The sequence below is a fragment of the Meriones unguiculatus genome, chromosome 10 (genome assembly GCF_030254825.1).
Source record: "Meriones unguiculatus strain TT.TT164.6M chromosome 10, Bangor_MerUng_6.1, whole genome shotgun sequence".
NCBI lineage: Eukaryota > Metazoa > Chordata > Mammalia > Rodentia > Muridae > Meriones > Meriones unguiculatus.
The window spans coordinates 7,197,987-7,212,401 of record NC_083358.1 but is presented as its reverse complement, the minus strand read 5'-3'; the positions used below and the strand labels follow the sequence as shown (position 1 = coordinate 7,212,401).

At 58.4% G+C, this 14,415-nt stretch overlaps 2 protein-coding genes across 2 annotated transcripts; both read left to right on the top strand.

Moving 5' to 3' along the window:
• The first annotated feature begins 398 nt into the window (after positions 1–398).
• On the top strand, positions 399–3,185 carry Foxc2 (forkhead box C2). Its single transcript, XM_021641528.2, has one exon. The coding sequence runs from the start codon at positions 846–848 to the stop codon at positions 2,367–2,369; it is 1,524 nt and encodes a 507-aa protein (XP_021497203.1). The 5' UTR covers positions 399–845; the 3' UTR covers positions 2,370–3,185.
• Positions 3,186–10,390: 7,205 nt separating this feature from the next.
• Foxl1 (forkhead box L1) lies at positions 10,391–14,034 on the top strand. Its single transcript, XM_060391853.1, has one exon. It carries the CDS (start codon positions 11,445–11,447, stop codon positions 12,453–12,455), a length of 1,011 nt encoding a protein of 336 aa, XP_060247836.1. The 5' UTR covers positions 10,391–11,444; the 3' UTR covers positions 12,456–14,034.
• Positions 14,035–14,415: the final 381 nt, after the last annotated feature.

The window sequence follows — 14,415 nt, the reverse complement described above, 5'->3', positions numbered from 1 at the left end:
TTGGTCAGGGCAGATCTTTGCCCAACTCCATCAATTCGATTTTTCTATTTCAACCTAAATCTCTTTTTATTTTGCAGAGGAACTGGGTTCTTTATTTTTATTTTTATTTATTTATTTATTTTTGCTCTGGACACGTGGCCTCGTTAAACAAAATGTGATAATAAAATAAAATTTAATAAGATGTAACTTATTTTTAAAAGTCCTCAAGTTAACTCGAGCAGGGGTTGGGGGGGGGACGACCTGGCGCAGAGCGCCTGGGTCTTAGAGCCGCCGGGTTCCAGCGCTCCTCGCTCTGGTTGGCCACATCCCTCCGGCAGCGGCCGGACGATTGGTGCGAACTTCCCGGAGGGGGCGCGGCCTGTCGAAAGTAAAAACTCGCTGGGAGCCAGAAGACTTTTGAAACTTTTCCCAATCCCTAAAAGGGACTTCGCTGCTTTTTCCGGGCTTGGCCGGGCAGCCTCTCCGGACCCCGGCTCGCTGACGCCGCGGACGGCCTCTCCGCCGCCGGGGCCGCGAGAGCAGCCGTCCCCTCGGCCGCCGCCGCCGCCGCTCCGCGGTCACGCGTGGCGCCCTGCCCTGGCCGCCGGCTCGGGGCGGCCACCCGCGGGACCGCGAGCGCGCGCGGCCGGAGGGTGGGGAGGGGAGGCCGCCCGGGGCGCGCCCTCCAGGATGCTGAGCCGCCCGGTCGGCTGAAGCCGAGCGCCGGCGCCTTCCGCGCGTGGCCCGCGGGGCCGCCCGCGCCGCCCGGGGGGCCCCGAGCCTCCCCGCTCTCCCGCCCCGGGCCTCGCCCGCCGCGGGCCGCAGTCGGTGCGCGCGGGGCGGCGGCCGGGCGCCGGGGACGCAGCATGCAGGCGCGCTACTCCGTGTCGGACCCCAACGCCCTGGGAGTGGTGCCCTACCTGAGCGAGCAGAACTACTACCGGGCGGCGGGCGGCTACGGGGGCATGGCCAGCCCCATGGGCGTCTACCCCGGCCACCCCGAGCAGTACGGCGCCGGCATGGGCCGCTCCTACGCGCCCTACCACCACCAGCCCGCGGCGCCCAAGGACCTGGTGAAGCCGCCCTACAGCTACATCGCGCTCATCACCATGGCGATCCAGAACGCCCCCGAGAAGAAGATCACCCTGAACGGCATCTACCAGTTCATCATGGACCGCTTCCCCTTCTACCGCGAGAACAAGCAGGGCTGGCAGAACAGCATCCGCCACAACCTGTCGCTCAACGAGTGCTTCGTCAAGGTGCCGCGCGACGACAAGAAGCCGGGCAAGGGCAGCTACTGGACGCTCGACCCGGACTCCTACAACATGTTCGAGAACGGCAGCTTCCTGCGCCGCCGCAGGCGCTTCAAGAAGAAGGACGTGCCCAAGGACAAGGAGGAGCGGGCCCACGCCAAGGAGCCGCCCCCGGCCGCGGCCAAGGGCGCCCCGGCGGCGGGGACCCCGCTGCTGGCCGACGGGCCCAAGGAGGCGGAGAAGAAGGTGGTGGTGAAGAGCGAGGCGGCGTCGCCCGCGCTGCCCGTCATCACCAAGGTGGAGACGCTGAGCCCCGAGGGCGCCGTGCGGGCCAGCCCCCGCAGCGCCGCCTCCACGCCCGCCGGCTCCCCCGACGGCTCGCTGCCCGAGCACCACGCCGCCGCGGCGCCCAACGGGCTGCCGGGCTTCAGCGTCGAGACCATCATGACGCTGCGCACGTCGCCCCCGGGGGGCGAGCTGAGCCCGGCGGCGGCGCGCGCCGCGGGCCTGGTGGTGCCGCCGCTGGCGCTGCCCTACGGCGCGGCGCCGCCCGCCGCCTACGCGCAGCCGTGCGCGCAGGGCCTGGAGGCGGCGGCGGCGGGAGGCCCCGCGGGCTACCAGTGCAGCATGCGGGCCATGAGCCTCTACACCGGGGCGGAACGGCCCGCGCACGTGTGCGTCCCGCCCGCGCTGGACGACGCCCTGTCGGACCACCCGAGCGGCCCCGGCTCCCCGCTCGGCGCCCTCAACCTCGCGCCGGCGGGCCAGGAGGGCGCGCTGGGGGCCTCGGGCGGCCACCACCACCAGCACCACGGCCACCTCCACCCGCAGGCGCCGCCGCCGCCGCCGCCCGCGCCGCAGCCCCCGCCCGCGCCGCAGCCCGCCGCCCAGGCCACCTCCTGGTACCTGAACCACGGCGGGGACCTGAGCCACCTGCCCGGCCACACGTTCGCGGCCCAGCAGCAAACTTTCCCCAACGTCCGGGAGATGTTCAACTCGCACCGCCTGGGACTGGACAGCTCGGGCCTCGGCGAGTCGCAGGTGAGCAATGCCGCCAGCTGTCAGCTGCCCTACCGAGCCGCGCCGTCCCTCTACCGCCACTCGGCCCCCTACTCCTACGACTGCACCAAGTACTGAGGCGTCCAGGTCGCCCGCCCGTGCCCCGGGCCCGCCCCGGCTTCGCCTCCCCGCGGGACCCCTCCTCGACCGAGCCGCAGAAAGCGACGGAACGCGCCCCTCTCTCAGACCCGGGAGCGGAGAGCCCCGTGCAACTCGCAGGTAACTTACCCGCAGCTCGGTGTCTGGGATCCCAGCGAGTCCCTCTCGCCGGGACGCGGCCCAGCCAAACGAAATACCGCTTTAGAAAAAAATTGAATAAAATATCCCCTTCCCGTACCCGGATGCTGCGCTCGCTCCCCTTGGGCCTTCACAGATTAGCTTGTGGACCAAACCCCACAGGGACCCCTAATGGCTTTCTGTGGAGACCCCCCAGGGGCGCATGAGGTCTCCGGAGAGTGTCTTCTGTAACCGAGTGCGAGTGCGGATGAGTAGCCAGGCTGTTTTGCTGTTGCCCAGAGCCTTTAATATAATATTTAAAGTTGTGTCCACTGGATAAGGTTTCGTCTTGCCCGACCGTTTCTGCCAAATTGAATTCAAGAAACCTATGTGGGTTTTCTCCCCACAGTACCGTGATGAATAGGTTCCCCCCCCCAACTGTAGGTCTTTTACAAAAACAAGAAAATAATTATTTATTTTTTTGTTGTTGAATGACGAGGTCAAGTATCTGATACTTTGAATTTAGGAAGTAGATGGCTTTGTACAGTAGACGCCATCTGGAGTATTCCTAAAAGACACGAAAAGACTTTTAAAAATTCAACTTCATCTGTGTTTGTTTTATGTGGTCTCAGTGTTGTATTTACCTTAAAATAAACCCATGTTGTTTTTCTGCCCAAAGTTCGGACAGTGTCTTTGTGTTCTTGAATTAAAAGAAAAAAAGTTGTAGTGAACCTCCTTCTGATTATGTTTATGGTCAGGTGGCCTGGTACGTGGAAGCATGTACGTGTCGTGTCCTGAATGTCACAGGACAGTAGAGCCCTCGTTTGTTCCGTAATAGAGCAGGGCTCTTGATTTGTTGAAATATCTCATCCTGGGGTTTTTCTCGCAAGGCCCACTGAGACAAACTCTTCTCCCCACACACACGGACAGGGCTGCCTGGGGGCAGAGAGCTGCTTCTGAACAAAGTGGGCTTTGCGGGATGCACAAAACTATTGCCAATTGTCAAAACAAAACGGTGTCACTCCATCCCGACGTCCAGCTGTCCTCTGTTTAGGGAAGAAACGGAGAAAGAGCAATGGTTGGTGGTGCAAGCAGCTAGCTAGCCTCCGCTCAGCCAGGGCCTGAGCGAGTCTGTGCTCCTTCCATTTCCTTAAATGCGGACTTCTTGTCTGTTAGTGTTTGAACCAGGCCAGCAAAAAACCAAAGAGGATTGGTGTTTGCTATTTAACGGCTAGCGTTGGGATCAGATAAGAAGTGAATTTCAGTGTAAATCGTTTCCCAATTTGGGCTTCAAATGTTTACCGCGCCGTGGTACAATGAGAAGCCCCAGTGCCCCTCCAAAGCATGATATTTTAGCGCCGAAATGGGTCTGGTTTTCAGCGCATTTAATAACAGGGAGATTTTTTTTCCTGATTTTGATATCTTATTTCTTAGAAAGAAAGAAAGAAAGAAAGAAAGAAAGAAAGAGAAAGAAAGAAAGAGAAAGAAAGAAAGAAAGAAAAGCAAAAGGAAGGGACAAACCTTGCTGATGGACCTGGGGGTGATGCCTGTCTTACTTCTTTGTTTGGAGGCGCTCAGCAGAGTTCCCCCCCACCCCCCCACCCCCCGCCAGTAACCTCTACCTGTCCTGTGCTCGGGGAAGTTCTTTCTGCACAGAACATGTTGGCTGGGGTTACTTTGCAGGTCATCTGCTTGGCTCAGTGGCAGCCACCGTAACAACACGCCTGTTGTGTTATTGTTAAAGGCGCAGGTTTTATGTGTGTGCTGTTTTGAAATAGAATTAGGGGAAGTCTGAATCCTGATAATTCTCCCCATATGTGTAAGGCAGTCTTTCCACCGGCAGTGCCGGACGGTGGCCCATGCCTCCTTAGCCTTCATAAAGTGGGGAAACTGAGGGCTTGACTAGGGTGTGGTGGAGGGGCCCAGGCCAGGTAGACCTTGGTTCCTGAGCCAGAGTAGATAGCTTAGGGAGGGGTCAGGAGATCTCTGGTCCCTCCCAACACTGGTTTCATTTTGCTGATCTCTTGAAACCGCTGGCCCCAGGAGAAGTGGCCTGCCTCCCTGCCAGCTGCTGCTCTGCTCTCCTTCCCCAGGTGTTCCAGGGGTCTCTTTTCGAGCTTCCCCTCATTTTAAAATTCTGGAACTCCTGGTGCCTTGTGACCGACCCAGGGAAAGAAAGGAGGTTGGGGGTGGGAGCTTCTTAAAGCCAACTCTTCTGGAACTCTTTCGGGCAGGCAGGCTCAGGTCGCTGGAGAAATGCCCACCCCTGCCCCCCCCCAGCCGTCTCTAAGCAAGTCTTTTCTAGGAACAAAGGTTCAAGTTGTAGCCCCCCCAACACCCTCCCCCGTCCTCCTAGAGTAGCAATGTGGAAAATAGGGGCCTGGGAAATGTTGGTCTGGGGTGTCACTTCCTCAGAGCGGTCAAGGAGAAGGGTAGGTGCCAGAAGGCCCGGTTCCTAAGGTTTGCGCTGAGCTCACATGCTCACAGCCCAGCCCATTGGCCACCTTAGGTGTAGGGGCCTCATCACCACTCCAGATAAACTAGGAAGCATCCCCCCCCAATGTTTGCCAGTAGCAAGGAGGCATGGTGGGGCCACAATATTGGGGTCTTAACCGTCACTCGGAGAGCTGGGTACCCCTCGCATTAAACTTCTCTGGGGACACAGGTGGGTCTTGATTCACTGCCCTTCACTGGTCTTCCTTAGGCTGCTCTGCTCCCTGGCAAGTCCAGGATATTCCGGGAAAGGGAGGCACGGAGTTCTGAGATGGAAGGCCTGGAGTGCCAACCCAAGGCCAGCCAGCTCTCTGCCAGGGTGATTCTGCTGCCCACTGAAAAGCAGCCTCGTGTGATAACCATGACCCAAGGAGAGGCATTCCTGGGCTGGGCAGATCACAAAGAGACGGCAGATAAACAAACAAACAAACAAACAAACAAAAAACCCGAAAGCAAGCCCAGCAACCAACACTGGTGGAGACCTTCATGGAACCCAACTGCCAGCTGGCCTTAACCATGTGCACTGACCAAAGCGCGGCCAGTTTGGACAGATCTAGGTCTTCAGAGACCCCTGCATGCCTCACGCTCCCAATCCAGAGTTGCTCTACCATTGGCGGCTCAAGTTAAACCATCACACCTACATAGACTTCAGGGGCTCCCTGCCCAGACCACTCCCCAAACCAGCTTGGATCTGCAGCCACGTCCTTCCTCATTCTCTGGCTCAGGCGGTCTGTCAAAGCAAAGGAAAAACATTGACAGCGACTTTGGTCCAGAGGGTGTCCGGCGGGGACTTCAACTCCTCCACCTCGGGGCATGAACCACTGTCAGCTGAGCATCCGTAGAGATCCCGAGACTGACTGATTGAGCACTCTCACCTCTCTCTTACCGAGCTAAATGAAGATCAAAAGTTAGAAGGAGATGAAAATGGAGGGCCGCACTTGTCTGATGCCCTACCAGGGGCCTCTCCCCACCCCGCCCCGCATCTCTACCGCCTGGATCTGGGAAAGGCTGATGAACACTTCACATTGTAGAGAAGTGTTCTCGATGCTCTGCTGACTGGTGTCTCCTTCATCCTTGTTCCCACTCCCAAATCCGGAGGTGGGGGTGGGAATCTCCAACCTCGTTTGTAAACCAGAGCAGGTAAGTGTGAATAAAGCCACGGAGAAGATGCCTCACGGTTTCACACCAAGACCAGTATCCCGAGAAGGCGCTAGGATCTCCCAGCCTGCACGGCTCCCTCCCCAAAACTGCTGCATCCTTACAGGACTGCCTGCCACCATACACTCCAGCCCAGCCCGACAGCTGTGCCTGAAGATGGGTCAGTGGTTGGCTCGGCTAGGATGGAGATTTCCGATTCAGGCTGGGTCAGAGCCAGAGTGCCATCTCCCCTCGCCTCCCCGAGGGCCATCCAGCTCCAAATATTTGGAATGCTTTCCCAAACTTCGAGAAGCATTCCCTACCCGCCTTTCTCGCCTGCCCTCCACTGCCAAGGCGTTTGAAATGTTTTCTTTTTTGACACAGGCACGCAAGGAAGGGGGTAGCACGCTTCCAGGGTATTTAGGAGGCTGGCAGCCACCAGCCCTCACTGGGGACAGTGTCTGGGAAGTTGCCACGGCACCTTTAACTCGTGTTAGCCTTCCTACTTTTCAACATCCCTCACCAGCAGGGATGACGGTGGAAAATGTGCCATAGGTGCTATTCCACGGCGGAGCTTGTCTCTTCAGGTGCTCTTACCTAAAGTGTGGGAATTCATCCTGGGGCTGTGAGTGTGTGTAGAGCCGGAGTGGAGGGAGGGGCAGGGACAGAGGTTCAGGCTTCTAGCTGACAAAGAGGTAGGGTCCTGTCATGGAGTACGGTCCTGTGTTTTGGGACGTGTCTTTGGCCACTGTGGAGGCTATGGCCTTCCGGCCCAGACTCTGCTATTCCCCAGGCACTCTGCTCCCAGGGAGTCTGACTGCTGATGAAGTCCCAGCACCATTTCAGGCCCCATAAACAGTCTAACTCCACCCCAATCCCTTAGACTTGGGGACCAGTTTCTTAGGTGATATTTCTTAGGCTTTGGAAGTAGAGTTTTAATGGACAGGGGTGCACTTTCAACTTCACAGCATGGTTAGCTCTCTCAGATAAGGGTTCTGCTATCTTGCGTATCTGCATGGCTTTGGGTGGGGTAGTGAACGAACCCTGGGGCCTCCTTGGGAGCCTTCCCATCCTTTCTGGGAACAAGGTGCTCTATAAATATGTCATTTGGAAAACCCTGCTCCGCTCTCTGGGCCCCACTTAGCATCAGCTGACCAGACCCAGCTGCCATTCCCCCCCCCCCCCCAGCACACCCCCTAGGGGAAGCAGCTCTTTTCAAAAGGGGAGGGAAAAAAAAACAAAAGTCTTCTGGGTTTGTAAGTGAAGATCTGGGGGTACCCCAGAGGCCCCAACGCTGGGGCTGCATACTTCTCCACTCCCTCCTCTCTCTCTCTCCCTTTCCTCGCCCCTGAGGGCACCTGAGCATTCAGGCCCCACTGTATCCATCTTTGAGGATTTGAGGCTTCAGATTCCCGTTCTGCCGGTTACCCACGTGGCAGTAGCTGGGGCTTGCTCTGTGACTTAGCCTCAGTTTCGTGTTCTGTGGAATGGGTGGATCCTTCAGGCTCGTCTTTCACAGCTGCTGGGAGGGTCTGGAGGAGAAGTTCTTTCCACAGGGTTCCTGAGGGCCGTGCACAGAGTGGCTGCTGTAATATGGTTCATGGGAGATCTGAGACAAGTTGACTACCCGGAGCCTCAGTTTCTTGGTCTGAAAAATTAAAATAACTGTTTTGCCTTTATTCGTGTGTGTTTGCGGTGTGTGTGACTGAGAACTGAATCCAGGATTTCTCACATGCTGGCGAGTGTCGCATCACTGAGCTACAACCCCTTTCCTTAAAAACAAAGTTGTTATTTTATTATCTGGCCCCTGGAGCTGGAGTTGCAGGTGGCTGTGACCCACCCCGTGTGGGTGCTGGGAGCCAGGCTCCTCCAGGACAGTAAGTGCTCTAACCACTAAGCCATCCTTCCAGCCCCACCTTTTTGAGACAGGATTTCGTGTAGCTTAGGTTGACCTCAAAGTCACTAGGTAGCTGAAAATGGCTTTCAACTTTTTGTCCTCTTGCTTCGTAGGTGCTGGGATCACTGGCTTGACCACCATGCCTGATTTATGTGGGCTTCCTGAAAGCTAGGCAGGCACTCTACCAGCTGAGGGATACCCAACTTGCCAGGAACTCACTGTGCAGCCCAGACAGATCTTGAACTTGGGGTCATCCTGCCTCAGCCTGCTGATGCCCGAGGCTGCTTCTTAAGAATTACTGTGGGAATGAAATTATTCAATACAGACACTTCACACAGTGGTGCCCAATTCCCTTTGTGCACAGTGGGGTTTTGGGGAGGGGAGGGGGTTGGGGGAGGGTTTTTCTGTGTAGACCAGGCTGGCCTCAAGATTCGCCTGACTCCGCCTAACCGAGTGGCACCTCCACCGGCATCCATAGCGGCTTTAAGCAGTCATTAAGTCCAAGTCCTCACCCCAAACAGTACGTGGTCACCTCAGCGGCCCAGCGCTAGTTCTAATACACTGTCAACTGAATACAACTGCAGACCCTGAGAGGATAATACAGATGGGCCCAGGTGGGCCTGGGGGCGGTGGCTCTCACTCCTCCCGGTGCTGGGGTTTTTTTTTTTTTTTTGGTGGTGGGGGTCTGTCTCCTCCCCATGACCTCCGGGAGCAGGGCACATCCACTTTGTCCCAGCAGTGAGAATGTGGCCGTCAGTCCTCATCCCACGCAGAAACCGCTGCGGGTTCTGCTCCCAGGCGTCTGGAGCACGGGGTTCTCCTGGGAGGGAGGTGGCTGTCTCCCAACTGACTGTCCAGCTCAGGACATAGGTGTGTGTGTGTGTGTGTGTGTGTGTGTGTGCAGGGTATGCTTAAGGAACCTGGCTGGAACCCCTTCTCCTCGACACCCGCACCTGCAGGTTCCCCCACCCAGCCAGGCTGGCGTTCAGAGGACTGAGCTTCCGCACGAGGGCGCATCCGCTCCTAGACTCCGGGGACTCGCGGCCTTAGGGCGGCAGTCCCCGGAAAGGCCGGACAGCGCCCCTGCGCGGTAACCGCCCCAGAGCACGCCTTCCGGGGCCAAGGCTGCCAGTGTCACCCGAGAGCCCAGGCTGCCGACCGCGCCCGGAGCGGGACGCTGTCAGCCGTCGGCCCCGCGCCTCTAGACTGCGGGCGATCCCGCCGGAGCGTTTCTCAACTTTCCCCGGTTCCTGTCCGCGCCCCGCCCACCTGCCGGGCGTGTCTCCGCGGGCGACCAGCCCACGCCGCAAGTGGGCGGTGTTTATTATTGTGGAGAGTCAAGCTCAGATTCGCCTAAGGGTTGGGCAGAGGCTTTCGGGAGGGTCAAGGGTGCGTGCTGGACTTGGGGGTCTTTGGAGAGCTCCGGGAGGGCGGGGGCTCGGAAGTGAGGGAGTTAATTGCACGATGACACTGGCTTACCTCTGGGTCTGGGTGTGTTAGAGCGAGTTCCGAAGCGAGGGAACGGGTTGCAAAGGTGAGGTCGCTCACCCTCGCCCTTCACCCCAGATTTACAAAGTGTATTCTGGTGGAAGCCGGGGTTCTGAGAGAAACACGCCCGGACCTTCTCGGCACCAACCTTCCCGCGGGACGGGACGTGGGGCGGCAGCCAGGGCTGCCCGCTGGACTCGGGTTAGCGATGCTGAAGTCATAGAGGGAAATGGAGAATGGAGTTTCACCGGGGCGAACCTTCCGTTTCCTGTTTCCTTACTCGCTTCCCTGCGGTGGTGGGACGCTGGGATGCTAGGACATCAATACCGCGAAGGCTGTATCTGGATCATCATCCCTTTTCTCCGCACTCAGAGGCCATCTGTGTACTAGCCACCGGTCCACGCCTGGTACCCTCCCTCATCGGCGCTCGGAGTGTCTTCCCCCTTCCAGTGGGCCGCAGAAGGCTGTTTCTCTACCCACTGGCACCCCCAGACACTTCCCTCTCCTCTGGCGAGGTACTGGGGGGGGGGGGACGGCTGCTAACCCAGACCTTCACACACTTTCCACTTCCTCTCAAAGAACACTCGCAGGCAGACATCAAAAAATAGAGACTGGTCACGCAAGCCCACCCGGAGTCCCTAACCCCACTGGAGGGGAGCCACTTGGAGAGGCGCCTCCTTTGGAAGGAGCATCATCCAGGAGTTTGGATTCAAAGCTTGACGTGGCTAAATGTAAAACGAGCCGAGCGGGCGTGGGGGCTGCTTAAGCACCCCCAGTGGGCGGGGGGGGGGGGGCAGCATGCAGGCTTCACAAATGCTTAATGTAATCACCAGCCAGCTGTGCACACTTGTAAAGCTGTTGTAACCCCCTCCTTGTTATAAACAGGAAAGCACAGAGTAGGGAGCTGAAGACCCACATTCACGAACACCCGCTCCCCGCCAGCTGCCACCCCCCCCCCCATGGTGTGCCCTGCTAGCAACCTTGGCCAGACCAGAAAGGCCTTCCCCCCACTTTCCAGGGAGAGTTGCTTTGCAATCTTCAGGGCCGCTAGGGGCCAGGTGCATTGTCCATTTACAGTTGCTCCGAGTTGTCTGCTCTCCCCCTCCAGAAAGGCTGGCTCCTGGGGTCCATCCCTTTTCTCAGTCTCCTCAGCCCTGTTAGGTGGGCCACCTGGCAGTCCCTTAGCAAGCGCTCGTCTCCGTGGGGGGTGTCTAGTGTCTTCCCAGCTCCCCCAAAGGCAGAGAAGGGTGCTATCTCCACACTGCCTGCTAAGCTGGGGGAGAAAAAAGATCTGTAATGGAAGGGCTCCCCGAGACCAGCATAAAACGTACCCGCTGGCTTCCCCACCCCCACCCCCAGCCCTCCTTCCTGGCCTAGCAGACCCAGCTTGGGGAGAGCCACCCGTCCGTCCCTCCACATCCTGCCTTGCTGACTGTGCTTACAGCGTCAAGGGGTGGACGTGGTATTTCAAACATCAGATCAGTGCGTTTATATATTGGGTGCCCGGAAATTTTTCCAAATAAACACAGCTTGATTCAACTTGGGTGGGCGGACTTATCAACAGACTAATTCTATAAACAAATGAGGAATAGCCCCGAAACCGATTGGCTGGTATCAAAAAGACACGTGGAGGGAAGAGCTGGGAGATTTTCAGCAATGAAATTTTAATTAATGTGGGTGGGCTGAGAACACAAGGACTGTTTATCATAGACAATTTATTTTCCAGCGCTAAGTCAACACATAATAGCAAACTTACAACAATTATTTAACATTTTTAAAGCCATGAAGAAGGGACAGAGAGCGCAGCGGCTGGGGAGAGCGGCAGATCGCGAGGCAGCCGCGCCGAGGGCTCCCCAGGAGGGCCGCGGCGCCCGGAGAAGTCCCTAGGCCTCCCCCAGCGGAGCGCGGAGGCTGCCGTCGCCATGAGCCACCTCTTCGGTCCCCCGCTGGCCGCCCTGGCGGCCTCGCCGCTGCTCTACGTGTACAGCCCCGAGAGGCCCGGGCTGCCCCTGGCCTTCGCCCCCACCGCCGCGCTGGCCGGCCCGGGGCGCGCGGAGCCCCCGCAGAAGCCTCCCTACAGCTACATCGCGCTCATCGCCATGGCCATCCAGGACGCTCCCGAGCAGAGGGTCACCCTGAACGGCATCTACCAGTTCATCATGGACCGCTTCCCCTTCTACCACGACAACCGCCAGGGCTGGCAGAACAGCATCCGCCACAACCTGTCGCTCAACGAGTGCTTCGTCAAGGTGCCGCGCGAGAAGGGGCGGCCGGGCAAGGGCAGCTACTGGACGCTGGATCCTCGCTGCTTGGACATGTTCGAGAACGGCAATTATCGGCGTCGGAAGAGGAAGCCCAAGGCCGCCGCGGGATCCCCGGAGGCCAAGCGCACCCAGGTCGAGCCGCCGGAGTCAGTGATGGGCTGCGACACAGCGTGCCCCGGCCTGGCCACTGCCCGCCCTCCGCGCGCTCCGGATCGCGCTCAGTCCCCGGCGGGAGGCACCGTGCGGCCCGCGCTCCCTCCCCGGTCCGGCCCAGAGCCCCGGGACCCCGACTCGGACCACACAGTCCAGGGCGCAGGGGCAGTGGCCAGCGGTCAGCGCGAGCGCGCGGTACCCCGCCCGGGCTCCCCTCTGCGCCCCGCCCCCAGCGGCTCCCCCAAGGGGGCCAAGACCAAGAGCTTCAGCATCGAGAGCATCTTGGCTGGGAGGCCAAAGCCGGTCTCAGAGGCGGAGGCCCCGGGGCGCCCCAAGCCCGTGCCCGGGGCGCTGGCCGCCTCGCTGCTGGCCTCCTCCTCCGGCCTGCCGCCTCCCTTCAACGCTTCGCTGGTGTTCGACCCTCACGTCCAGGGCGGCTTTTCCCAGCTGGGAATCCCCTTCCTTTCCTATTTCCCTCTGCAGGTCCCGGAGGCCGCGGTGCTCCGCTTCCAGTAAGGCGGATCAGCCGCCTCTAAGCCCCGCGCGGTAACCCCACCTCCAGCGAGCCAAGGCCGCTAGCCCGTGGGCGAAGGAGTCTCCTCGCGGCTCTGCCCCGGCGGCTGTGGGTTTGGAGCAGCGTGCCCACGCCTGCGAAACTCTGGGCACTGGGGGCTTTCTCTGAGGACGACGTAACTGGCCACTGGGACCTTTGCAGATTTAGGAGAGCGGTCGGGGGAGGACGCGGTCACTGCACACTCAGCGCTCACAATTCATTCCCCGAAGGCCCTCCCCCGTTGGCCTTGGCTTTGTACTGTGGCCCACCACAGGTCTTCCCTGGAACCCGAGTCTCCTGCTGACCCGGAGGGCAGGACTTCCAGACTTAGCGAACTAAGTGGAGGTTCAGCTGCACCATGGAAGGCTCAGCTTATGGCCCAGGCCTTGGCTTCAGGACGCCGGGGGTGACCTGTGGCTCCCGGGGTCTGGGGGAGATGTAGGCCTGGTTAACGTTTACAACGAACGTTGAGAGGAAGCAGGCAGAGCGGCAGCGTTCCCCGTGAACAGATAAACTTTCTTCTAGACAGCAAAGGGCTCATTTATTCTTGGCTTATAAACCAGGCTCCTCTCACTATGGCTAACAGCTCCTTTCAAGGCACCCCGTGTGGGCCATGCACCCGGCCTAACGGTGGCACATCAATGCATTACCCAGCTTCCGCTTTTCTTTTTATTGGACCAAAAGAGTTCAGGGGACAAAGGAGGGGGTGTGTGTGTAAAGAAAATGAATACTCCCAAGGTCAGAAATTTTCTTTCTGTAGCTTTTCAAGATCTAAGGTTTTGGGTTTTTTTCCCCCTCACGTTTTCCAGATTCACATGGTAAAGGACTCCATGTAACCAGAAGGGCTGGGGGAGTGCGGACGGAAGTGCCTCTGCGGATGGCACAGTCCCCAGGCTTGGTAGGGGCGCTCTCCACACACAGCCGGAGGTACCCCAAGTCAGTACTCCCTCCCTTCCCCTCCAGGGAGCTCTGGATCACCAGAGGGGGGGGCGGGGCACCAACAAAAATCTGATTAAGTTGGTCACAGTTCAGCCCAGCTTCCAACTTAGGGAGAAACAGTGTGCCAGTGTTTAGAAAGGAAGGGGAGTAAGAAAAGTGCAAAATGAAGAATTCTTGGGTGTAGGCCCAGAGTGAAGTCTCACAACAGCTGAGGCGTGCACATCTGTAATTTCAGTACTTAAGAGGCAGAGGCAGGAGGATTGCTGTGAGTTTAAGGCCAGCCTGTGCTAGAGCTGTCTCAAACCAAGGAACAAAACAACCAAACAAGCGCTTCCCAGGATTTGTGCAAAGAATGCTTAAGAACTGTCAAGTCCCCTGCTGGTCGATGCCGGGAAAGCTGGGCGGATGTGATACTATTCTGTTTTACAGCCCAATCCAGGTCCCTCCCGCAGGGTCTGTGGGGAGGTGGGGGAGAATGCACAGTGGCCTTAGACTTCATGAGGACCCAGATGGCTGTGACCGGGAGTAGGGCAGCAGGCGGGCTGCCATTGGATGTTTCCCATGTGCTCGTCTCTGAATAAAGGTTGTTTTTTCATTAACCTCTCACTGACTGGTTCAGTGGATTACGGAGGACATAAACAAACAGTGTAGTAGGGGGAGAGAGAGAGTGAGATTTTCTCCGGCACCCGGTCAGCATCTTTGGAGGCCTTGGCTTCCGAGGCTGAAGAAAAGCTGCAGGGGGAGGCACCAGAAACTCCCCTGAGCCCTGGAGGGGATTGGATAGCAGCGAGGGTGGGCAGTTCTGCCCAACTGGGTGCTTTTCTTTTCCTTCTGGTGTTTGACATGCTGTCTTGTGTGTGTTTGTTGACTTGTGACAACTGACTTTTGGAGAAACAACTGATTGAATGCTGCTCTTCCTCGGAGGTGGTGTTATAGGGTCACAGCTCTGAAAGCGTTGGCAAGAACATTACTTTTAAGGAGCAG